The 24,715-nt window shown below is 42.1% G+C and overlaps 2 protein-coding genes across 4 annotated transcripts; both read left to right on the plus strand.

Moving 5' to 3' along the window:
• Positions 1-6,421: 6,421 nt before the first annotated feature.
• cpeb2 (cytoplasmic polyadenylation element binding protein 2) lies at positions 6,422-20,566 on the plus strand. Of its 3 annotated transcripts, none has more exons than XM_028403422.1 (11): positions 6,422-7,801; positions 8,965-9,234; positions 11,588-11,678; positions 13,908-13,958; positions 14,604-14,627; positions 15,480-15,653; positions 15,758-15,847; positions 16,027-16,145; positions 16,253-16,367; positions 16,497-16,678; positions 16,885-20,566. In XM_028403422.1, exons 1-11 carry the CDS (start codon positions 6,851-6,853, stop codon positions 17,110-17,112), a joined length of 2,295 nt encoding a protein of 764 aa, XP_028259223.1. In that variant the 5' UTR covers positions 6,422-6,850; the 3' UTR covers positions 17,113-20,566. The 3 variants fall into 3 exon arrangements, with proteins under 3 accessions (XP_028259223.1, XP_028259227.1, XP_028259226.1); XM_028403426.1 differs by having other exon boundaries at positions 11,588-11,648; positions 13,947-13,958; XM_028403425.1 differs by lacking the exon at positions 14,604-14,627.
• A 439-nt stretch (positions 20,567-21,005) lies between these two features.
• c1qtnf7 (C1q and TNF related 7) lies at positions 21,006-24,697 on the plus strand. The gene is made up of 3 exons (XM_028404096.1): positions 21,006-21,253; positions 22,708-22,944; positions 24,028-24,697. Exons 1-3 carry the CDS (start codon positions 21,232-21,234, stop codon positions 24,654-24,656), a joined length of 888 nt encoding a protein of 295 aa, XP_028259897.1. The 5' UTR covers positions 21,006-21,231; the 3' UTR covers positions 24,657-24,697.
• The last annotated feature ends 18 nt before the right edge of the window (positions 24,698-24,715 follow it).

Below are 24,715 nucleotides of genomic sequence, written 5' to 3' on the forward strand. Positions count from 1 at the left end.
CACAGTCTGCTGGAGCAAGCCCAGTTTATCTCAGATATGGATTGGTAGAGAGAACAAATTTACCCCGTGTGCACAGACAAACACACTCACATACACCCGGGAGAAAGAATGGTTGACATGAAAATCCAGATTACTGGACTGAAAAACATACAAATGAAATGCGTTATAAGAAGATGTTTCATTGACTTTAATGTGGGCACATAAGAGTTGAAGTGGGATTAAAACGAGGTGAAGAATTTGCTCCCTCATTCCCAAGGGTCACGTCTGGTACAGCAGTACGTGGGAGAGGCTGCAGAGCATGTAAAGCATTAGGAAGGGGAACACTGCACCCTTCTGGCCAAAAACTCATGCTGCAGCTATATTCAATTGCCAACATGGTTTATTATGACCAGACCTGCCAGTGGCTATATACTACATCTTATCAGTGTGCAGAGTCATCCCTTATCTTTTAGCCATTTTTATAATGTATTATTATTATTATTTCTGATTAGCTCAAAGGATTCGTTCATAATCATCCACTTATATTTATTTTGGAAGACCTGCTGGTCCTTGTAATACCTCCTTGGTGTAAAATTGAATTCTAAAGCCAGAGCAGGGATGAGTCTTCAGCCCTCTGGGTCAAACTGATGCAGAACATTTACTGTGTAATTTCCTTTTTTCCCAGCTAGACAGCATTTTCCCTCAAGATGGCAACACAAGAGGTCCTTTTGTACTAAAATGAGGATAGATTGCTGTACCCATCACTTACACTTAGGAGAGAATGTGACTTTTTTCAATTTACAGGAAGAATGACTGCTTTTCTAAAAACTCAAGGTACATGCAAGGACATCTGCTGTTATACACATTAAATCTAACAACACTGCACAGCCATGAAAAAGGATACAACTGAGGCAGCTTGTCTTATAATCATTCAAATTAACATCATAATGTAGCTTGTAATACAAGCATAATGAGCTTTAGCTAACTGTATTTATAATATAAATATAACAAACCAAAACCACATCAAATGTAAGAAATAATAATGCTAAATCACATAAATTATTATTTTATCACCTTTTTAATTTTCTATTTATTCATAAAGAAGATGCAGGTAATACATTATGAGACATTATATTTGTGACTAACCTAAAATACTGCACGTCAAGACTTGCTCACCTGTTAAGTACTTAGTGACACTACAAGCTATTTTTAAATGCCTTTATCAAGGCATCTTATACAAACCCGCTCAGAACACCATCTGGACCAGCTGCTGTTCTCCATTCACCTTCCCCAACCTTCCCTAAGCTTTCAATGAATAAACTGTCAAGCTGAGCAGCAGACAGTCAACAAAGCCAGAGCAGGGTCGGGGGAAGGGGCTGTTTACTGGAATATATATAAAAAGCCTGTTTCTTTTGTATGACCTTTCATCACCTGAGCTGAGGACTGAAGATTGCTTTGAAAATTCCACAGACATCTTAAAAATATTAAAGTAAAGGTAAAGGTAGTCTGATTTCTCAAAGAGAATTTTGTGTTTCTGAAAAATCTCAGTGCATGGTAAAATAATCCATTATATACATGTATACAATACATATGCTGCATGTTAAATGTCCAGCAGTGCCTATACAAAACATAAACTGCTGAAATCTTATTATTATTCCCTTGAAAAGAAGCATTCTCAGTACTAAGAAGTGCAGATCCCACTCTTACCACCGAGTGGCAGCAATGTGCAAAACTTACAGGACTGCAGCTTAAATGAGGAAGATAATACAGTGGTATCCCTCTTAATTAGAAAAGAGGTGAAGGAGTGGGTAAAATGACTGACGCTTCATAGTCAACTGATTTATTGTGTATGAAAATAATTTAAAGATACTACATGATGGAAGACACTATTTGTTCAAACTAAAACTATACATCAGCTAATACAGTTACAGAATTGGCTGAAGTTTGATTGAAATATTTACTAAAAAAAATAACTGCTTAACTGCTGTCATTCACCCTAAAATTAGTTTGGCTCTAAAACATAGAATGGAGAACAGTCAATTCACAATATGCATGATGTGTAATGTATGTATTTTACCTATGTCTCTCCAGTGACACACACTATATCTGGAAACAATAAAACAAATGTTGGGTGAGCTAGTGTAAGTTTACATTACTGTTATAAGGCAACAAAGAAAAGATAAAAGATTTAAGGAGACAGAAGATGTAATGTACGCAGTAAACCACAAAAATAAGGCCCGGGAACATAAGACATAAGACTTAGTTACATAGTCTTGCAGCTGAGGTTTCATGAAAACAGAATGGATCTACTTGTTTATAGTAATAACCACTAGACCTGCTGGCTTTCCACAGGGCATCTGGAGCCCAGAGACACCTGCCACTGTCGACCTCTGACCCCCAGCTGCAGCTCTGTTCTGGGGACACTTGAGATGCTCTTTCTCAATGTATGGACAACGCATGCAGATGTACACTCAAACAGCCACATACAGAGATAAACACAGACACACATGCACATAATTGCATTACCTGCAATAATGCAATACACTGATGGACAGGTGCATATAGATTTAATCAGAAAACACACTGCCTGTGTGTGTGTGTGGCTAGGCGGGTATCCTCTTTGTTCTTCCTTTAAACTGCATTACAGGCATCCCCATATGTCTGAGACCCCTGTTGAGGCCTGACGTTCCAGTCCCATTCATGTATTTGTGTGCAAATAAGCGGCCTATGGAAGGCAGAAGGCTGCAGGCTGTTATCTGTTCACGTGAATGTTTGCTGTTACAACAGAGCTCTGGCTTCTGTGCAACAACTGAAGGAAATTTACTCTGACATTAAGATAAAGCCACCTCTCACACACACACAGAAACACATACGCACGCTAAAGCCAAGAGAACAGACAGATGTGATGCTGACACAATCACTGAAGAGCACTCATGGGAATACTGGGAATAGGATTAGAGAGAAGAGACAAGGAGTCATGAGAGTGCTAAGACAAAGAAAACAAGATGAAGTTGATCGCAGATGATGAAATCTAACATTTTGAGTTTGCTACCTTGCTGTAAGGTCACATACAGCCAATCTGACAAGGCAAGATACACACCCTTCCACACTTCTAAAATGTGTTAAGCGTGACAGATGTGCCTGATCAAGCCTCGTCTTCCAATCCTGAGGAAAACAATCACCTAATCAGCCTCACGAGCCCTCTGCAATGGGTCGTAAAATGCAAATCTGTGCCACTTTTGAAATCAACCTAGTGCTCAGTCAGTCTCTCTAGAAAAATACCTATCATAGTAGGAAAGGCCGTTTTGATTGCATCTGGAGACAGTGAAATGGGTGTGACCACCGAAAACAAGCAACCGTTTGGAAACGAGATTAAACGCATGCAGGTTTGTGATCTGACGTGAATGTAACACTGTTACCGACACCTCTGATTACGTGTGTGTGCGTGTGTGTGATTGCAATGACTGTTTGCAGAAGCTTTATCAGTCAGCAAACACAATGAGCCATTCAGTGCCCAGAGAGACACAACAAAGGGACAATTTACTGCAACAAAGACACCTCCGTCCTGGAGGCCATGCTGGGTGCAAATCGGAACACAACCCTCCAATGAGCTGCCATCAATACTGGAGGCCTACCATGCAAAATTAGAAACACAGGTAGAATTAGACATTGCTTAGTGAATGAGGGAAAAGGCAAAGGGTCAGTTTATCCATTTTGTAATTGTAAATACCGTATGTATTCCTCTTTATTTTATTTATTTATTTATTTATTGTATATAATATATTTTACTACTACTGTCAGTGTAAAGAATACCCAGGGTAACTCCCTTGTTTTAGAGGTATTATAGAGTGAATCCCCTTAGATCACCAAGATTTATGGCAGAATGGAGAAATGGCTGTTTGGTTTGATCTAATCTGCAGAAATTAAAAAGATTATACTTGCATAGATAAACACCAGATATAAGGATGAGATAGGACAGATGTTTTCTGATAATGCAGCCGCAAAGATCGTACTGATCTGCTCCAACTTTACCACTTTAAAAGTAGGACGACTGCACCTCTGCCCACTGCGCTGCTGAGTGGCACACAGGAAGCACACTGTATGCTGAGACAGGATTAAAAGAGATGGAACACACCCCGTCAATCCCAGAATAGAGTCATCACCGTTGATGGATAGGTCTGTCAAACAGGATGAGCTGATCAATGCCATCAGCCCAGCCCTTCAAAACGTACAGAGGCAGAGGCAAAAAAGAGCCCTGAGTCAAACAGACTAATCAAGCACACAAAAGGAAATGCAGATTACCTGTTGCTATGACGACTGCAGCTGCAGTGTGACAGTCATCCACTCTAACAGAGACCTAAATAGATCTGGCTTCACAAACATGGTGAAATTTGATACTGTTTAGCAGGCCAGGTGCTTCCTAATAACTTAACAGTGGAAATGTTACCAGTAACCTGGTTAACATGAGTGTAGCTGCTTTTTTTCAATCATCCCATTTAACATGACACATCCTCAAACATGCGATTGTGTGTTCAGACGCACACTGGTGTCTGTCTCTGTATGATTCTTGTTTGATGACATACTCAACAAGGTTTAATCTAAATGAGTGCAAAACTACTCCGGATCGTCATTTGATGTGCCAGATTCTATAAGTGGCAGGGCAGCTGGGAGTCAGAGAATGGATCCCCAGCCCCCTACCTTCTTCCTCTCTTTAACCCCACCCACTTGGCTTGACCCCCTCCCCCTGCTCCTCATCATCAGACACCAGCAGCTGGCAGCCTACCCCATTTAACTCCCTCCAGCACTTACTGGGCCTGGCTAATCACTGGTGCTCAGCACCAACCATGGCCACCACACCTGCCCCCTCACTGGTGGGACTGTCCCATCTGGGACCTTATGATGGGGTATTTCCAGGGGGTGTCTTCTTACGGGCCAAAAGGAACTCAAGATGCAGCAAGAGGGACGAAGAGAATTAAGACATCAGTGATTAGAGTCAAATGCTGTCATATCGGAGTTTAACGGTTTCAGACTGTGGGAATGACAACATTCTCACTGCCAAAACTTTTGTAGATGCAGGAAATGCTTTGCAGCACCAACAAATAACAATGTAACAATGATAACACATGTGATCCAAAACCTTCCTGTGCACACAGCGGTCATAACAATAAACTTTATAACAGTAATCTAAAAATACGCCTATAGTTTTAGGCGAGGTTAAGAAATTGTAGTGCTTCTGTAATCAAGGGCTTTTGATTTAGCATTGTATAGGTGACAATGCAGGGCGGAAAGCTGCGTGCAGTTTGTGCTGAGATAAGCCATCACCATTAGCAGGGACCAGATGGTAGGTTGATCACGCACATTGCTTTGCTACAGTGGTATCTGTCCTCCTCATTAGAAAGTACATTCACACACAGACACTGCAGTGATGGATTCACCTTCAATCTTTAAAAAGATCAAAGATCAAAGATAAAAAAATGCTCCTTGTTTGTTATAAAATAAATCTGCTGCAGCGTTCACACAGGTAAGGCTCAGCAACACAATAAACTGAGCCTGTTGTCAAAACAAGAAAGTGGAGTGTTTCTCATTTGCATCTCTCCAATTCCCAGCTGATACTTGTTTTGTATTTTAAAAGGGTGAATAAAAGACATCTACTATTCATCTTCTGGGGGGAGATTCGGCTGTTTTTCTCTTCAGTCCTCATACACAGTCACATTTCACACACACACACACACATTCTCTCTTTCATCCACACGAAAATATAATTTGCCAGTAGCCATATAGCTACTGCTGCTGCCACTGGTGGCCATTTACGGATCATATGGTAGGGCTGCCTGTCAGCTCGGAGTTCAGAACAGGCGATGAAGATTCATCTCCCTTGACACGCGCTGACATAGAAAACTATATTTAGCAGTTGGCGTCCGTGCGTAAAGTGACGCTGGCGCAGACGCACGGCACAATAATGGTGGTGGACTTGAATACTGATGGGCACGAGCAAAGGAAGGCTGTACCAAATATAGTGTTTTGAAAAGACAAACTGAATAGTGACCAAGCAGACACGATCATGGCAGGTTATAAAACACATTTGTTTGAGGTTTATCTGGTAATTAAATTAAAATAAGTCTCTTACATTAGGCCTGTTATGTGTCGATTTACATGAACAGAAATTACAATTCACATATGACAGAGCCGGATCCTGCCAGAGGACTCCTGCAGCGTCATAAACTCACAGAATTCATGAGAACTGTCTCTGGAACTAGGCCCGCAGTTCAAGCTCGCACCTACAGGAGGCTACTTCATGGAGGGTGTAGGCCTACTGCACTTTATGAATAATGAAAAAGTGACGTAAACAATGCGGTCCTCTTTTCAGCTCGGGCTCGAGGCTTGAGGCGGGCGCACAGAGGCGTGATGCGGCCGTGACGTAGATGCAGTCGGGGATCTTTAATCCTCTGCCGCAGCCGCGCAGCCGGTAACCAGAGGAGGGGGTAGCACGGTCGGACCGGAATGGACTACACAGGCTAGGCTAGCGGACAAGGCCCAGATAGCTCGGTCTTTAGATAGATGATTAAACAAAATCACCGAGTCAAAACCGAGAATACGACTAGAACGAGCCGATTCGCATAGGACAGGCCCCCTCCTCTCTGTGCTTTAGCCTATAGCCTATTCACAGACATTTTCCCGTTGAAGAAACCTCATTTGAAAAACGGTGGTAAAATATATTTTAACGCATTATTTGCTTCAAGTTAAACGAATTCGGTGTTTTAGGTCGGCCTACGGACAGAACGCCTCGTCCTGCCGGTTTATTCCCGGTTCGCCCTTCAGCAGCGTCGCCGCGTCGCCGCTGTTCCTGTCAGCTGCTGCGCATCAGCAAAACATGCAGGATGAGCCTGTGGGGGTGACAACCACGCAGTTACCCCCGTCAACCGAGGAAAAGCACCGCGACAGTAGCTCGGCCAGAAAATCCGGAAGAGAGCCGAACCAAACCGACAACCACGACAGCCAGCTGAGCTCCTTCACGCCGGATTACAACAACCACCTAAACCAGAAGAGAGCTTTTCCCGATTTCGATCGAGATCATTTTTGCCCGTCGCAGTCCATCTGTGACCTTCAGCACAGCCGAAAAATACATCAGCAGTTAAGTCAGCACACTGAGTTCAGCCCCACAGAGTCGCCCCCACCCCAGGGACGTTTCAGTCACCTGCCGCAGAGACAGCCCTTCTCCAAGCCCGACCCCAGCGCCGCTGACCCCTGCGGCTCTCCAGTGGAAGAGGCTGAAGCTGATGCTGCGTCGCCATCGCCCACTTCCGTAAATCTAAACAAGATCCAAATGGACTCCCCCATCACCCACCATATAAATAACGGCAATGGCAGCAGCACCGGCAACATGTTGTCCGGAGGTCTCAGTGCCGCTTTTCCGAACCTCCCCACCCAGGAGATGCAGAGCGCCAGCGGGGGCTCTTCTTCACCTTCCCTCCCCGGGTTCGGCACCCCCTGGTCCGTCCAGACCAGCTCATCTCCCCCACCCGCACCGAACTCCATCAACCCCGTACATGCTAACGCTATTAACCAGATGCCCAACACGGACTCTGACAACAGCTTCTACCCAGGTATCCCCTCCTCCATCAACCCGGCCTTCTTCCAGAGTTTTTCGCCGGTGTCAGCTAATCCGTGCGCCGGGATTAATGTGCAGGGCTTCAGCGGTCCTTTCTCGCCCCAGATAAACGTCCCTCAGCAGCCTCAGAGTCGCAGGTCCCCTGTCAGTCCCCAGATGCATCCCCAGCAGGGCGCCTTCCTGCAGCAGAGGAACAACTACAACCAACATCAGGTGAGATGTGGAGAACATAAATCACATAGCACGGGACACAGGAGGGCAAGCTTATTATTACCCGTATGTAAGTCAGTATTCTCCATTGGCTAAAAATAGACATCAGAACCCACTACAGCTCGGTTCTTTGTAGTGCGTATAAATGTGGTCCCTATAATTACATGTGAACGCCACCACTGGAATGTCCTTAGGATGGGGATCATCTTGTGACATTGCAGAGATATAGCCTCAAGAGATTTGTGATTGAGGACAGTCTGAAGCCTTGGTATTTGAAGGATAAATAGGCTTTTCTCATTGCAGTGTAGAAAACGCAGTTCATTTGATGCAAGGCTCAAGTCGGTACTGTGGAGGTAAAGTGAGGGTGGGGTGAACACAGGAACAAGGGAGCATCACTGAATCTAGCTGTTGTTCTCTTCTGGAAGCTGGCAGTGGGATGCAGTCACATGGCACTGGACCATCCCTGTCTTGTGGTTTGCTCAGTGGGAATACAAAGGCTTGCAGGGTTTTCTGTCCTAAATGGCTTCTTATTTGGGTGAAATGAAACCATCCAGTATCTTGGTGGTGTGATGGGGGGGATCTTGAGGAAAGGCTGCAGCAGTGGCTCACATGAACGCAGCAGTGGGGCTTATGTGTTTGTAGCCTGCAGCTTCGGGTTTCTCATGTGATTTGCACATTGGTTGCGCGCACAGAAGCGTGTGCATGACTGGGTGTGTCTTTAATGCATCTGTAGTTTTGCTGTTTTTCTGACCTTTGACCCTTTTCCTTGAATAGAAGTGCACTGCACTGCAAATATAAACGTTCCTCAAACAAGCAAACATCTGGGGATCGGCACATTGAAGTTGAATTTCCACATGAGATTTTAAGCATTATGTGAATCAGTGTTCTGATGTTAAGATGGGACACAGGGTCCAGGTGGAGAGAGAGTGTGTGGAAGTTACAGTGGTGGTGTCGCAGCGCACGGGATACTTAGTATTAGTCTTAAAGCCCTAAATCTTCTTATCTACCCACCCGTTACAGGAGTAGATCAAGCTGGGCTGTGGCTAATGGGGAGAAAAGAAAGGAAAGAAATACAGAATAGCATCACAAAGAAATTGTGTTAAAATGGTGTAATACTCTCTTTGTAACCCACTGTGTATGTGTTCACTTCTTGATGTGTAATGCAGCCCATGGTGAAGCCATCTCCTTGGGGAGGTCACCAAGGGAACGGTTGGGGCTCTGGAGGGATGTCCTGGGGCCGGGACCACCGCAGAGGGAGTGGCATGGGTGTACCTGGCTCGGTCAGTCACGTCTCGCCCCTGAAGAAGCCCTTCTCGAGCAACGTCATCGCTCCTCCCAAGTTCCCACGCTCTGGAGGATCACTGGGGCCTAAGTCCTGGATAGAGGAGAATATGTTTCGCACAGACAGCAACAGCAACACCTTGCTGCCCCTGCAGGTACGTGTTTTGGGTTGTGGTTGGTGTTTTGAAGAATAATAGGCGTGTTTGTGTGTATGTGGAGCGTTTTGTGATTTTTGAACGTGGGAAAGAACTGGTGCCGGGCATACTCAGTGGGGGCTGGGCTACATTCATTGTCAGATCATCTTGTAAGTGTGATCTGTTTCAGGTACCCAGGCTGCCAGAGCGCAGACAGTTGTGACCTTTTAGTGGGTAAAGACAGCTGCTGTTCTGCATTCTGAATGATGCAGCTGTAATTAACACTGTTTCCTGTGATTTACAGTCGGTCATCAGTTAAATTAGACTTGTAATTCAAGCTAACCATTAGTGTTGTCCTGTAATTAAATTTAGGATTTTTCATAGGTATTCAATATATAGAATATTAGTCACATATACAGAATCATATTTTACATAAGTTCATATTTTTAATGCTACTTCTGTTCAGAGCTCTGTGTTGCTAGTTTAATTCTCCTATGAAAGCAGTCATACACAGGCTTTGTGTAAGAGGCTTTCACTGTTGTCACATACTACACTGGTTGTCTATTTCTGCACTGCACAGTACATCTCTTGATTAAAAGACCCTATTTTACAGTTTAAAATACATGAAACTGAAAATAATAAACAACTGTGTGGCTTTTCATATAAAATGCATAAACCATTTGTCAGAATAATAACACTGTAGCTGTGACTCATTCAAACCATTCTAATGATATCACCTAAATAATGGTGTCACCAAATGGTACAACTGTTGCTATGAGCTCAAATTATTAGCCGCGTCGGTGCCAAGAAGTACAACGCTTCCTATTCCAGGAAACAGGCCTGACTCCATGGATTGTTAATTTCCATAAACAGTGTTGAATCCAGAATTTTTGGGATTCCACGTCTTTTCCTTCCGTCCTTTCTGTTTAATGTTTGGAAGTCAGTGACAGGCTGTATCTATGCTGTGTCATGTTTTTAACATCACACAGAGACAGAGAGAGTATAGGAGAGAGTGAGAGCCTTATGCCTGTAAGTAAGGCAGGTCACTGGTTATTTGGACAGCAGTTTCCTGCTGTTAGTGTATGAAAAAGAACATCCCCACATCATTGTAAGTCCCATTGCTCTTTCCTTTGCTTCTTGTGAGCATGAGGCTGTTCTTAAACCTTTGCTTGTCACACCAGTGAACAACTCAGCTATTTTAGTCTAAATCCACTACAAGGAGGATATTTGGACTAATATAGGTTTTGTTTTATATGCTGTCACAGTGGCGGTACAGTAAAGGTTCTACCAAAGAAAGTGTCCCTGTTGACAGTTAATGTGTTTACCAAGGGCCCTAGAGTAATAACTAGTGGTTACAAAGGTTTAGTGAGACGTGGCTGGTCTGGTCCACAAAGTTGCACTCGATCACACAGAGCAATCAACAAGCACATACACTCCGCAGCCATGTGAGAGGAAATAACTCCCAACAGCAGGTTGTAGATTTTCTTTTTCATCATTCATTAGAGGAATGCAGCTACAAACTGTAAACACAGCAGTGCTTTCCTCTTTATTTTTAACACAACTTGGTGTTTGTCCATGTTGTGATGATTTAGATTGTCCACATGAGATCAAGATGAAAAAAGAAGTGCCTACCATTTGCATCCTCTTGACTCTGTAGACTGTTACCACCAGTCAGAATGATCTCTGCCATTCATGGTCTCCAGCGATGGTTCAGCATGGTTAGTTGACCATTGTGTTCATGGCCGTAACAGAAACCTCTATTCCTTTCAACAGAAATGTCACAGGAATTTGGCATAATAAGAATAAAAATATGACTATAGAAACCAGGACAGGCAGATATCTGATAAGGTTGTTTTTTTATCCCTTTAAAGATTCCATCTGAGTTTGGTGTCCAGAAATCTTTCACAAAGTAATGTGGAGGTGAATAGTTCTAAGTATACACTCCTTTTAGTTACATTTATGTGAAGCTCTTTGATTTGCCCCACTGTTGGCAATGTGTTTCACCAATGAACTTGCTATTGCGATAACCTGCATCTCAGCTGTGTGGCTAAATGCCACTCCTGGTTTTGGTTTCCATTCTCTCTCAGTCAGCCTCTGGGAACCGCTCCAAATCTCAGGGAACCCGACATATAGGCCGCCCGTAAACTTACCTTCAGACTCCTAAAGTGAATAAATACGGAAAGAATGTTAATCCAAGCGTGAGGTACTTGCACACTTAAATCGCTTACATGTTAAGCCAAATACCCCGTGCTTCAGAGGCTTTTTTATTCATAAGCCAAATCACAAAAGTGTGTTGGAAACGTGAGGATTTACCCTTGCACAGTGTGGGTTTGTTCCATCAGATGATATTAAATCTCACACCTGTGTTTTTCAGGACCGCACCAGAATGTACGACAGTCTGAACATGCACTCCCTGGAGAGCTCTCTGATTGACATCATGCGAGCTGAGCAGGATCCGATGAAAGGTAAGATGGCCTTTCCCTTTCAGCCTTCATTTGCAGGGTCAGAGGGAGGTGATCATGTTCGGGGAGGCAGCAACCTGACATCGTGCAGAGTGACTCAGTGCAGAGAAGTGACAGGCCCACTGCTCCTAAAGCTCTGTTGTTTTTCCACACACCAGCTTATTTTCTCCCTGCTGAGAGCTTAATACTTGTGCCACCAGCTGTACATTTGCATGACCTTCCAGCTCTGATCCTGTGGCTACTTAACCTGGGCAGCACACAGATCTGAGTAAGAAGTGGAGGAGTGAGGGGAGGAACTTTGCTGGGAAGATTTCTAATGGATTCCCGTTGTTTTCTTACCTGGTTATTATACATAATTATTGAATGCAAAGATTTATAAATAGTTCTGGGTTTCTTCTGAATTCACCCTCATGGTTTAGCATAGCAAGCAGAGAATGTGCCGTAGTGTGACACTGTCCCGTCCTCCTGTGCTCAGCTGCTTGGACATCAGAGGAGGAGTGTCAAATAACTGCACCGGCCTCTCCTACTGACGGCTGCCTGTGGCTCATTTACAGCCTCACACGTAGGATACACTATCACTTTAAAACACTGCAGAGAAAGAGCCTTACCTTTAAAACTGTGCTGTGCATTCACTTCTTATTTGCTTACATATATGTGCAAGCATTAAGCGCTGTGTCTCAAAGTATTTATTTGCAGTTTACTAAAATTATTACTCAACCTGTGGCCTCTGTCTTTGGGTGAGTTTCTTGTTTTTCCTTGCTGGAGCAGATGGAGAGGACATGGGCCAGTGTGCCCAGCAGAGAGAGGGGGGTCTGGACTAATTTTAGATGTGATCACACTTTCACACACTGTGTGTGACAGCCAGGAGAGGAGATGAGAGGGAAGGACGGTTTGCAAGGTTCTGCTCTGCCATTTATAGCTGTGCCACAGCTAACATAACACTGTGTTCATGCTAATGGCTGCTAAATACAAGACCACAGAGATTACAACAATAATAACGCAACTGAAACTTTTTGTCATTTAGACTTCTGTTTACTCAGCCATTAAAGCTGGGATACTTTATGCCCTACTTTATTTCCTTTATCATGTATAATACGATTTTTAAGATTAAGTATTTAATATTTAAAGCCACTATGTAGAATTTAAACCTTTCTGACCATGGCGCCCCCCTCTGGTAGGAATACAAAAAAGCAGTTTACAGAAATTCGCAATATTCCCTAGAACTGAGACTGAATGGCTAAAGACTAGTTTGTGTTTTTACACATCTGTATGTCTGCAAAGCTTCATGTAATGTAATGTTCGACATCGGTGAGGGTCGGCATGTATGCAGATGTCACGTCTGCACAGCTTATCCGTATAAATGGTGTATGTGCCAAGACAATAGATGCTTATTGTGACAAGATTTGCAGCTCTTCAAAATGTTTTAGTTATTCATTATTAATAGAGAACAAGAACTCACACATGTTGTTACACTTCTGGCCAGAGTTTGTTCCAAATTCTGTGTTATGTCCACCCATTGTGCTTGGGACAGGAAAGCAACAAACTCCAGCTGCAGGCGATTCTATAGCAATCGGCACACATCAGGAATACTCATTGACTCAGTGCTACAGTCCGGACTGAAGCTCAAAAGTCAAAACCAGCGTTTCAGAAACACACAGAGGAGCCCTGAGTCTCTTACTGTGTTTTATTTTGTGTAGATTAGTACAGCCTACATAACAGAGTGTCCTCCAAACTGTAATATGCTGGCATGTATGAGGAAAAAATGAGAAAAGTATTTTTATCTAACAATGAAACAAATATCAATTTATGAAAACTGTGCTTCTCTGTTCAGTTTATCACAGGTTAAATCAGTTATTTCGACGCATATTTTGAAAAAGAAAGTGAACAGCATGGCAATGGTTGACATTTTTGTCTAAAATTACTGATTAGTCAGTTCATTAGTTAATAATCTTTTTTTTCAACTATAATTGAAATACAAATATAATATTGCAGTGTATGTTGACACAAGTGGCTTCCTTGGGGATAAAGAGCTTTTGTTCCTCCTTGTGCCAGCATAGTTGTCACTAGAGACATGTGACAAAGCTGTTGTGGCACATTTCACTGGCAGGCACTGTTGTTTTTTTGTGTCTGTGTTTTTGTGTGTTTATTCCCATGTACATGCATTTGCCTCACCCTGTCCTCTCCATCTGCTCTATGTCTCATCCTTATTTGTGTGTCTGTTTCTCATGTCAGGCCGCGTGGGATGCCCTAACCCCGGGGCTGACGGCCTGCTCATGCTCAATGGTAATTATCTCTTAGCACCATCTCCCTCTGTGTCTCCAGTTCTCATGATGCTTCCACTGTTACTCCTAAGCCTCATTAGACACACTCAGCAAACTCACCGTGATGTGGTGTAGACATGAACAAGATCTGTCAGAAAATACCACAGCACACAGCAGAGGACATCCAGGGCTTTACAGTGATGTAACACATGGAGTTGGCTCATAACATGTTTATTTTTATGGGTTTCCAAATGGATTCTATCAAATCTGGATCCTTTCATGGAAAAAAAATCAAATTAAGTAGTAGGAACTGTGTCATTTACAGGCATCAGTGTTTTCTGTGAAACATTTTATACGGACAGATTATCTTTGTATCCCCATCATAGGACACATACGTATTCTATTTGTTTATGTATGTTCTAAATGGTGGAGAATGTAGTAAGCATAAAGAAATTGTACCAAAAAATACATCTTATTTGGGGTCTCAGGAGGACATAAGCCATATCAAGTATCTCAGTCAGTTTAGCTTATTTGACATGGATTTATTGAAGCCTGGCAGGATAAAGAGGACGGGAGATGTTTGCAGATTAAAGTCTATAGTTACAAATACCCTCTGAGAAATGTCTGCACAGCTGAAACTTGCACTCTTGTACTTTTCTACATGCAGCCAGGAGCTTTGGAAGGCGTCGAGGTAAATTCAGCTTGCTACAATGTGTCTCTTTTTTCTGGTGGCTTGTTCTCTTGTGGCATGTTTTGTTGCTTAAATGGACACCAAACTGAGGCCTGAAGTCTGGAGTGAGACATAATAGCAACGCTCTTCAATTCAGTAACATCATCATTGGCATTATGTTACAATACAACAAATTATGATCGGCTATTAAGAATAATTACAAAATACCTTTTACTTTAGTATCCAGACATGCATGATGTCAAGGGTTTCAGGTTTGGTCACGGTTATTTGAAGTGCAATGGCTGTGCTGTTTTATGGATCCTCATAAGAAATGAAATAATTAAAAACCATTCTGCAATAAGAGGTGGAGGTTTGATCATTTACTACATCATTTTTGATTGTTAGATTTATCTATGTTATCCAGTTTATTTGATTGTAAACTATTTCCACTTTGGGGCTCCATACTGCTCAGCCATTATATTAACAGCTTTGTGCCGCTCAGCCTGCCTTTCCACACTTGTTTTATCTGCCACACTGTTCAGAGTGGAGCACACATGATTGCGTGCCCCAGTCTCCGATCAGTAAAAACTAAATTGTACATAATCCTCTCTTTAAGCTGGTGCTTTGTCTCACAACCACTCAGCGATAAACTGCAGTAAAAGCAGAAACATTATTTCATAGACAGCTTTGCGTCCCGACTGTGTCCTTGGCAGATAAGACCTATAACCTGCCTCTCCTATAAAGGAGAGGCAGGTACTGGTAAATTGACTGGGCTTAGTCACATGTTTGTTAGTGTTTGTACCACTGTGTGTTTAATTGCATGCTTAACAATAATCTGTAGCCTTACCCTTATTTTTTTTTAACCCTTTCCAGGCCGCTCCTCCCTCTTTCCTATTGATGACAATCTCCTTGATGATGGCCATGGCAACCAGGGTGTCCCGGGTGTCCTTGGGTCCCCCAACTGTTACCCACACCAAAATGGGGAGCGCATTGAGCGTTTCTCCCGTAAGGTGTTTGTTGGAGGTTTGCCTCCTGACATCGACGAAGGTGAGGACAGCTTGAATAAATTTGGCCTTTGGTTTAATCTTATTCTATCAGCTGTCTTTTTCTGTCGTCAGCCACCTAATGTGCTTTTTCCCACATTCCCTCAGATGAAATAACCTCCAGCTTCCGTCGCTTTGGTCACCTGGTGGTAGACTGGCCACACAAAGCAGAGAGCAAATCCTACTTTCCACCCAAAGGTACTCACAAATCAGTGAGCAGCTTACATGAAACATGAATTCAGTGCAAATAAAGCAGCTGTGTTTGTATGGGGCTGGAGCACTAATGCAAATAAGTTGGTGTCATTTAAATGCTGTTGGGAGCCTGTGTTCAGTCTCTTGTGCACATGCTGAAGCTCTCTGTGTTTCGTGTTTCCTAGGATACGCGTTCCTGCTGTTCCAAGAGGAGACCTCAGTGCAAGCTCTAATTGAAGCCTGCATGGAGGAAGATGGAAAGCTGTACCTATGCGTCTCCAGCCCCACCATCAAGGACAAACCTGTGAGTTTAACAGAGCACCAACTTATTGTGAAAAGAAATAGAGATGTCTTGAATATTTCTGAATGACGTAAGAGGTGGTTCACCATTAAGTTTGACTGTGACTTCAGGTGCAAATTCGACCGTGGAACCTGAGTGACAGTGATTTTGTGATGGATGGGTCTCAGCCACTTGATCCTCGAAAGACCATCTTTGTCGGAGGTGTCCCTCGTCCCCTGAGAGCAAGTAATTACAGCCGATTTGTTTTTTTTTCCACAGTTAAAGTCATGTCTTACAGCTGTATGACTACAGCCACATCATCTTCTCTTTATCCTCCTGATTTAAATGCATTATTCTATCTTCCCTTCTTTTCAGTTGAGCTGGCCATGATTATGGATCGCCTCTATGGTGGAGTGTGCTACGCAGGAATTGACACAGATCCAGAGCTCAAGTACCCCAAGGGGGCAGGACGAGTGGCTTTCTCCAATCAGCAGAGTTATATCGCTGCCATCAGTGCAAGATTCGTCCAGCTGCAGCATGGCGACATTGATAAGAGGGTACAGTCTCCCTTTCATTAACAATCTCCTTTACATAAAGTCCACATGACGCAATACGATGTGTCATTCATAGAACTTTTATATGCAAGACTGAGCATCATAAGACAAAGCAACAGCTTGTTGCTATGGAGAGGAAAAGGTTATTAGGGGTGATTTAATCTCTGCTGCACTAAGCCTGGACATTTACATGTATGTCTCCTCTGCAGGTGGAGGTGAAGCCCTATGTCCTGGATGATCAGCTGTGTGATGAGTGCCAGGGTGCACGCTGTGGAGGGAAGTTTGCCCCTTTTTTCTGCGCTAACGTCACCTGTCTTCAGTACTACTGTGAGTTCTGTTGGGCCAACATCCACTCCCGGGCAGGGAGAGAATTTCACAAGCCCCTGGTAAAAGAAGGCGCTGACCGCCCCCGCCAGATTCACTTCCGCTGGAACTAGATATCGCTACTCTGCATCCATGATAACACAGGCAAGGGAAAGGGAAATGAAACACTGGCTAACAGGAAAAAGAGCATCGCTCTGCCTCTCCTGCTTTCCTAAGCTATCAGTATAATCAAGTACATAACACTATACAGTATATACTATATATATCTATATATCTTTTGTAGCAGCCAAACACCACAAGCCTCAGTTTTTCACCAAAACCCCCCTCACATCTCAGGCTCTGACAACTCTACAACTCTTTTGTGGTACTTTCATCTTTTCTAAGAGGAGATTTAAAAAGAGATTGATTTTTGTAGCTTTTTTTATTATTATTATTTTTGTATGTGAGATTTAAAGTAGATACAGGAATGTTTTTTGCATGGGGGCAGCTTGTCTGTCTGTTTGTCTGCTGCTAGCCACCCCACAGTGCGTTCAGTGCACACTTTTCTGGGAAAACCTTGATTCACTAATGTTGGCGCCTGCCCCAGATCATTAACCAAAGGTAGCAAAAATGATAGGAAGCTTAAAATTGACACATTTTCTGCCGCAAAACAAACTGTTGTTTTCTAATGTTTCCATAGGCTCTTTCTTCTTGTTCAAGAGTTTATGAAAAAAAAAAGATAATAGGGTTATTTTTGCGCTCATACTGACCCATAGAGTGATACCTCAAAATACAAAATCTGGCAACTGTATTCAACAATTATACTTAAGCTATTTTAGAAGCTTTGCTGCTATATATACATATATATATAAATAGATGTGTAGGTATTATATTTAATGCCATTTATAAACCTGAATCATGTAAAATGAAATGCAGTATGCACTCGACCACTTATGGCCCCCTTTGCCATAGAACAAGTTAGAGTGCATGTAATGACAATAGGCTTAGCTACAAAAATAGCATGCAAGATCGATGTGAGGAAAAAAAACACTGAGGAAAAAAAATAAAAAAAACAAACCACTGAAATCATAATTAAAGAGAAGACAGAAAATTCTATAGTGAGTAGCATGATCTTCAATTACAGATGCCTAAGAGGGAGAAAATCATAAGAAGCTAAATAACTTATTTAAAAAAAAAGCATATTTAAACTTGCATGCGTTGATGTTTCTCTGTTGTTTGATCCGTTTACATACTAACGAAACAAAAAGTGATATTGGTTCTAGTGTAGACTTAGTGGACGCCATCATTTTTCACGTGGTGGCTTGTATGGCAAAAAAAAAAAAATCCTGTCGAGAAGCAGAGTGGTGTTCAGTGGTTTGTGTTCGTGTGTTGTCCATGTGCTGTGTGACTGTTGTTAGTGTAGACTGAGGCTCTAGTTTAGTTCTGTGGAGGAGAATTAAACATCAGAATGACTCTGCCTTCACCCTTCCTATCCATATCTCTGTGTGGTTCCAAAGGTTAATGTGATACAGTATCGCTCTGGCAGACCAGGTGCAAACAAAAGACTTGGTCAGATTTAACTGGGTCGCATTAATAAGCATGCTTAGAACTGCTTATTTTGTAATGAAACAGTCAGGCGTTCATGCTGCGTGCTGCAGAAATCTGAAGGAAACTCAGTGGCCCAGTTACTGGAAGATGAAACATCTCCTCACAACACTTGTGTTTTGACACTTGGTCTCCTGGCATGCTAAAACTGAAATTTCTCTTTGTTTATATTTATTTGATTGGTTGATTTCCACCTTTCCGACCCTTGAAGGACTCTTCAAAAAACTGTTTAGGGACAATCTTTCTGTCAGGACGGTGGCCCAGCCGTCTGTTTGGTACTGTACTGTAAGTGTCGTCGTGGTTTTAGTGCTCCATGCCCCAGTGTGTGCTCCTCTGTATCAGTGTTCAGGTGTGTACTGTTACAAAGACGTTTATTTACTTATAGGTGAATCAAATAATTAATTGTGCTTGTGTCTACTACCTATCACTGGCCCTTCAATATGTTTTTTATAATAATATATATTATGCACTACTTTTTCTATCCCTGCTCATTATTCTTCTTATTCACCACCTGAAGTGATTTCAGTGCAGATGTGGACTCTCTGAGGCCTCCACCTATTTATAATTCTACAGATGATTTATTAAATTTTTATTTTTTCATGATTACTTATTTAAGATGTAGCGTGAAGCAGTGGTCTTAAGTTATATATGTTATGTGTGAGTAAAGCAACAATCCAATATTTTCTAATATATTCTAATGTAGTCTGGATGTTGCGAGGGCCGGGAGTCAGATTGGCATCACTGGCTGTAACGTGATCAAAGTGAAGCGAGCCTCGCCCACCCTTCTCTCCTCCTCGTGGCTTTAGTTCTCATGGCGTCTGATGATGTTTGAATATCGTCACCTGTAACACTTGACTCGTGCTGTTTTTGTGAGGTCCTATTTTCTATGTTAAACACTGTTACTTTGTTCTGTATGTGTCCTTGTTTTTGTAAAAATCATATTTATTTCGCTATTTTTGTAGACAAAAAAAAACAACTATTTGATTTTGATTGTATTTTTCTATTTATAATAGGACTAATATTACACTTTATTTCCCCCTAATTATGTCCAAAAGTTCTGTTCGGATACAAAGAATCATGTCATAAGCGACAACATTTGATATACGGTTGATTCTTTGATTTTGATACACATGACACACATTTCATTTGAAGGAAGGAAACATGAAGGTTTTATTATATTCTTGGAAGACACTTGAGGTCCTCCCTTGTTGCATCGAGGCCCAGCTGCCTGTCCTCGTAGATACTCTGAAACTTGAATATAACACATTTTGAAAGGCTGACTAACCTCGAATCTGTGTTGTGATGTGCAATACTGTTTCTAATGTTTGTATAAAAGTAAGAACTACAGTGTAAACCTTTTTAATGCAGATTTATTTTTTTCATTGCATATTTTGCAGATTTCTGATCCACAGTGTCATTTTTTACTGTCAGAAAAAATAAACCCCGTTTTTTCATTGCAAGTATTTTTAAATCCAGATATCTTTGTACTGATGTAAATGATTGTAGTTATTTTGGATAGTGTTTTGCTAACAAAAGGAGAGACTTTTTCATGCATATTTCTATTTCATTTCATCTTGTTTTATCCCACATTTTTATTTGATTTAATAGTAGCAGAATTCTTAGAATCATTTTTCATATTTAAACGTCATTGGTATTATTTTGTATTTTTATGTGGAGATACACTATATATAATTTTAAGATGCTAATTGCTAAAATGTTATTTTGAGTTTAATTATTTTTAAAGCTACATATTTGTAATTTTATTGTAAAAGTGACTAATTTCTAAATCAGAGTTTGTGTATAGATTCATAAAAGTGGTTTATGAGGTGTTTGGATTGTAATTATTATTGAATGGTTCTTTGATATGCAAATGAATATCATGTTTATTTTTATTTTTGTTGGTTTTGTATTTAAATGGGGTGTTGATTACAATCTTTTTTTTCTTTCACTTCCTGAATAAAGACCCATTCTGTTTGGACACAATCTGACTGAATGTATTTTTCTTTATACGTGTCCGTAGCAGAATGTCTGAATGCTCACGCTGAAAGCAAAGCACAGCTGCCTATGGGAATGTCCATAAGTTTGTAAGTTTTTAACAAATACTACAGTGAATATCAGGGACAATAAACTCATCCTTACAATATAAGGACATCTGGTATAGCCCTCAAACACCTTCAAATCTGTTTTGGCGCCATCTAGAGAAATTTCTCAGAAATACAATATCTGAGGTCACCAAGACCTCAGTTATTGTATTCATCTGACTTCATGCTGCAAGATCCAAGTTGTTGACTTTCACACTGGCTGTCTAACAGCAAAGCAGTCCTCATCCATGACATAATGCAGTTGAGTCTGTATGAACATGCTGTGCTCGCCCGGACCATAGTCATTTGCCGTGGGAAGTTTATGAGGCAGTGAGAAGGGAGTGGATAAGGGAAAGAGGGGGAGAAAAGGAGGGAGAGCTGGATGGAGTGAATCCAGGAGGCTGCTGCAGCACCACAAGACGCTGTCAGCAACGAAGCAGCTGAGCTCTGCAAGCAGATGTCTGACGGTAACATGTTCAGCGAAGACTCCAATACTAACAAAGACTGGAATCTGTGCACATAGGACGGAGATACTCACAACCTAAAAACCTTTGATCAGCTTTGGAGATGAACAGCTGCCAAGTGTGGGGTAAGAACACACCTCTGTCTGCTCCGTCTGAACACACAGCATCTTTCATTCAGAGTGTTTACAAAAATGACGGGGACACCAGAATCCTGCTGTACATTGGCCTGTACGTGCACAGATCTGTGCATGAGTACCATTGAAGTTTGTGTAGTTGCATTGCACTACCACAAGTATGGGAAAGTTGAAGTTATTAAAATCACCTTTTATAGAACAACAAATGATATATTCCATTGTTAACCATTAATCATTTAAACTGACATCATTTAAAACACCATAGGGACCATTGATCAATATATATACACATTATAAAGGAAGGATTGTGAGTGTTATCTGCAGTATCTGCATTGTTTTGTCTGTTCTGTGTGTGTGTATCCTCACACATACACACCTGTGTTTGTTAAAAGAGAACTGTCAAAATAGCCATTTTACAAATGCTGACATCATTGCTGCAGAGCAGAGCGGGCGGGCAGGTTTCTCTCTTCCCCTGGACCTCACACTGGCTCTGTGACCAGTTCATTACCCTCCAAATCAAAAACATGCTACACTAATGACACTGTTGACCTGTGTCAGAGGTGTTATGTGTCCTGTTTATCTCATTCTGTTTATCATTGTGCATTACACACATCATTTGTCAGATATGTCGGCACAGTGCACTGATAGACAAACTAAAAGTTTAGTGGCAAAGAACAACACTTCTTTTTTTTAAAGACAGGCGAGGGGATGACCTGACAAATATGTTCCAACGCCCCCACCGCCCAGAGACAAACAGCAGATGTAAAATTCACGTTCTCACACCCACATGGGCAAATCTGCAAAGAATAAGCATGTGTTTTAATCACGTCTGCAAAATCCTACAGCTAAACTTTGCAGATTTAAACAAACTCCCTAAAGATTTTCCCACAGAGGAAAACATTTCATCTCTAACATGTGATTTCATTATTGTGGAATGTTTCATGTTTGAGAGCTGAAACGTTGCCAGACTGGAGTGAAAGAGTGTCACTCTTCGTCACTGTTTTTACTTTTAATTTCTTGGTTATTATCTACTGGTGAAATGCAGTTTGTGTTTGTGTCTTCCTCTTTGTGTAACACTGATGTCTAACGTCTGCTCCAATGCCATGGCTTCATGATTAGGATCCCCTGACAGAAATTGTTCTGGATGTTATGTCATAACTTGAGAATGTTTTGGCAACAAAAGAGAGAAGACTTGGACCAGAGACAAAGGTTTCTCGTTTGTGGCCTCTCACATGCAATTCTGTGGCTGGATGAGAACATCAGCCTGAGAGACAGTTTAACAGTAATTACTTCTTATTAAAAGAACCACATCTGGCCTCATGCTGTATTTGATCTTGATTTGACTTTTGTTCATCACTGTGATTGGTCATTGTGAAAATGACAAGAATGAAAGAATCTGACCCAATATGTTAAATGTTTTCTTGATATTTCATTTGCTCCTGCAGATCTGAAGATGTGGGCGTTGATGGGAGTAGTGTGTCTGTGCCACTGTGTCTTTGGACAGCTGTTTGACACAAAGCTTAAAGGAGCACCACGACTGATCTGCAGCGTCACCGGGTCACCAGGCCTCCCGGGCAAACCTGGTCCCAGCGGGCCCCCAGGAGCAGAAGGGAATGTGGGTATCCCAGGAAGAGATGGCAGAGATGGCAGGAAGGGTGAAAAGGGAGAAAAGGGAGAAGCAGGTATAATATAAAACAGATTGTGTGCTGATACTAGCATCCTGTGCAATATGCTGGCACAGAGAGAGTTTCTTATCTGACAGCTGGCATGAGCAGGAACAGGCAAAGAGGCGATGAACTGATGCGTAAAAGAATGCATGGCTGGGAATAGTGAGGTATCACACAAACTATGCAGGACTTGTTTAAAATAGCACACACTGCAACCTTAATGGTGAATGACAAGTCAATGTAAACAAGCCTGAGGCTCCAAAAGGACATGATCACCAACAGCACTGTCTGGATATTATGCAGACCGACATGTTTTTCAATTCAGCATTCATTTTCAGAGTAGGTCTTCAAGAGAAGTTCAACATGTAGGTGGTGGTAGTAAACAGGAGATGACATGAACCTGACCTTTTTTTAGTCAACAGTTACAGTGTTCGTTTTTATTTCAGTGCAGTTTTTAAGGAATAACTGAGTCACTTTGCACCTGGCTCCAACTCCATCATATTTAAGTACACACTGGGTGTAAGTTTTGTATCACAGCCGTCAGTCCACATAGGAGACATAATTGTTTACAGTCAGTACATATTGCTATGGATGCAAAGGATGCAAAATGTTGAAAGAGCTATGCCTGTATATCCACCCATCCAGTCTGATACCACCTTTAAAGCCTAAACTGCAATAAATCTGTCAGGGATAAATAAACGTTGTTTCCATTATGAGTGGAAGGAATTCAGACTCACACCTTCAGTGGAACACAAGTCTACTTATTCAGAAAGGCCCAATGTTCTTGCACAAACAGACACTGTTTCCTAGCTCCAGGGTATTTACTGCATGGATGGACTGGATATAAGATAGTTTGCATGAATCATGCCAAAACTTTGCAGTTCGAATGTCATGGTGGCTGTTTTCCAACAGTGACTTAATAATTGACAGCGGGTGGGGAGTTGTGTTTCCATTGCCTTAATAGTCCCTTAATAGTCTGGTTCAACAAGGGTAAAGCTGAAATGATGGGATTCAATGGTCAGTCATTTGGCAAAAAGGCAGTTATGCAATAAATAACAGAGCAGAACTGATGGTCCGTGTATGATGTTTCTGTTTAAGGGTTGAAGGGCAGGGTGGGACCAACAGGTAAGATAGGAGAACGAGGTGACCGGGGCCCTGCGGGGAAACGAGGCCCTGGAGGAGAGAATGGAGACGGCGGCCTGCCTGGTCCTCCAGGACGAGATGGAGAGAAAGGGGACAAGGGCGAACAAGGTCCACGTGGAACTGCAGGAATCTGCAAATGTGGCAGCCTGATGCCTAAGTCTGCCTTTTCTGTGGGAATCACAAGCAGCTACCCAGCAGAGAAGACACCCATCAAATTCAACAAGGTCCTCTTTAATGAAGGCGGACACTACAACACTCAGACTGGCAAATACATCTGTGCATACCCTGGCATCTATTATTTCTCCTATGACATTACACTAGCCAACAAACACCTGGCTATCAGTCTTGTGCACAATGGTCAGTATCGCATTAAAACCTTCGATGCCAACACAGGAAACCATGATGTGGCATCTGGGTCCACTGTCATGTACCTGAATCCAGAGGATGAGGTGTGGATGGAAATCTTTTTCAGTGACCAGAACGGTTTATTTGCAGACCCCAGCTGGGCTGACAGCCTTTTCTCTGGCTTTCTTCTTTATGCAGACACAAACTACTTTGACACACTGGCGGATGACTATGCATAGAACCTGGAAGACAACCCCCCCAAAAATAAATAAAAACATAAACTGCTAGTTATCTTTTT

This window comes from Parambassis ranga, chromosome 4, assembly GCF_900634625.1.
Source record: "Parambassis ranga chromosome 4, fParRan2.1, whole genome shotgun sequence".
Taxonomy (NCBI): Eukaryota; Metazoa; Chordata; class Actinopteri; family Ambassidae; genus Parambassis; species Parambassis ranga.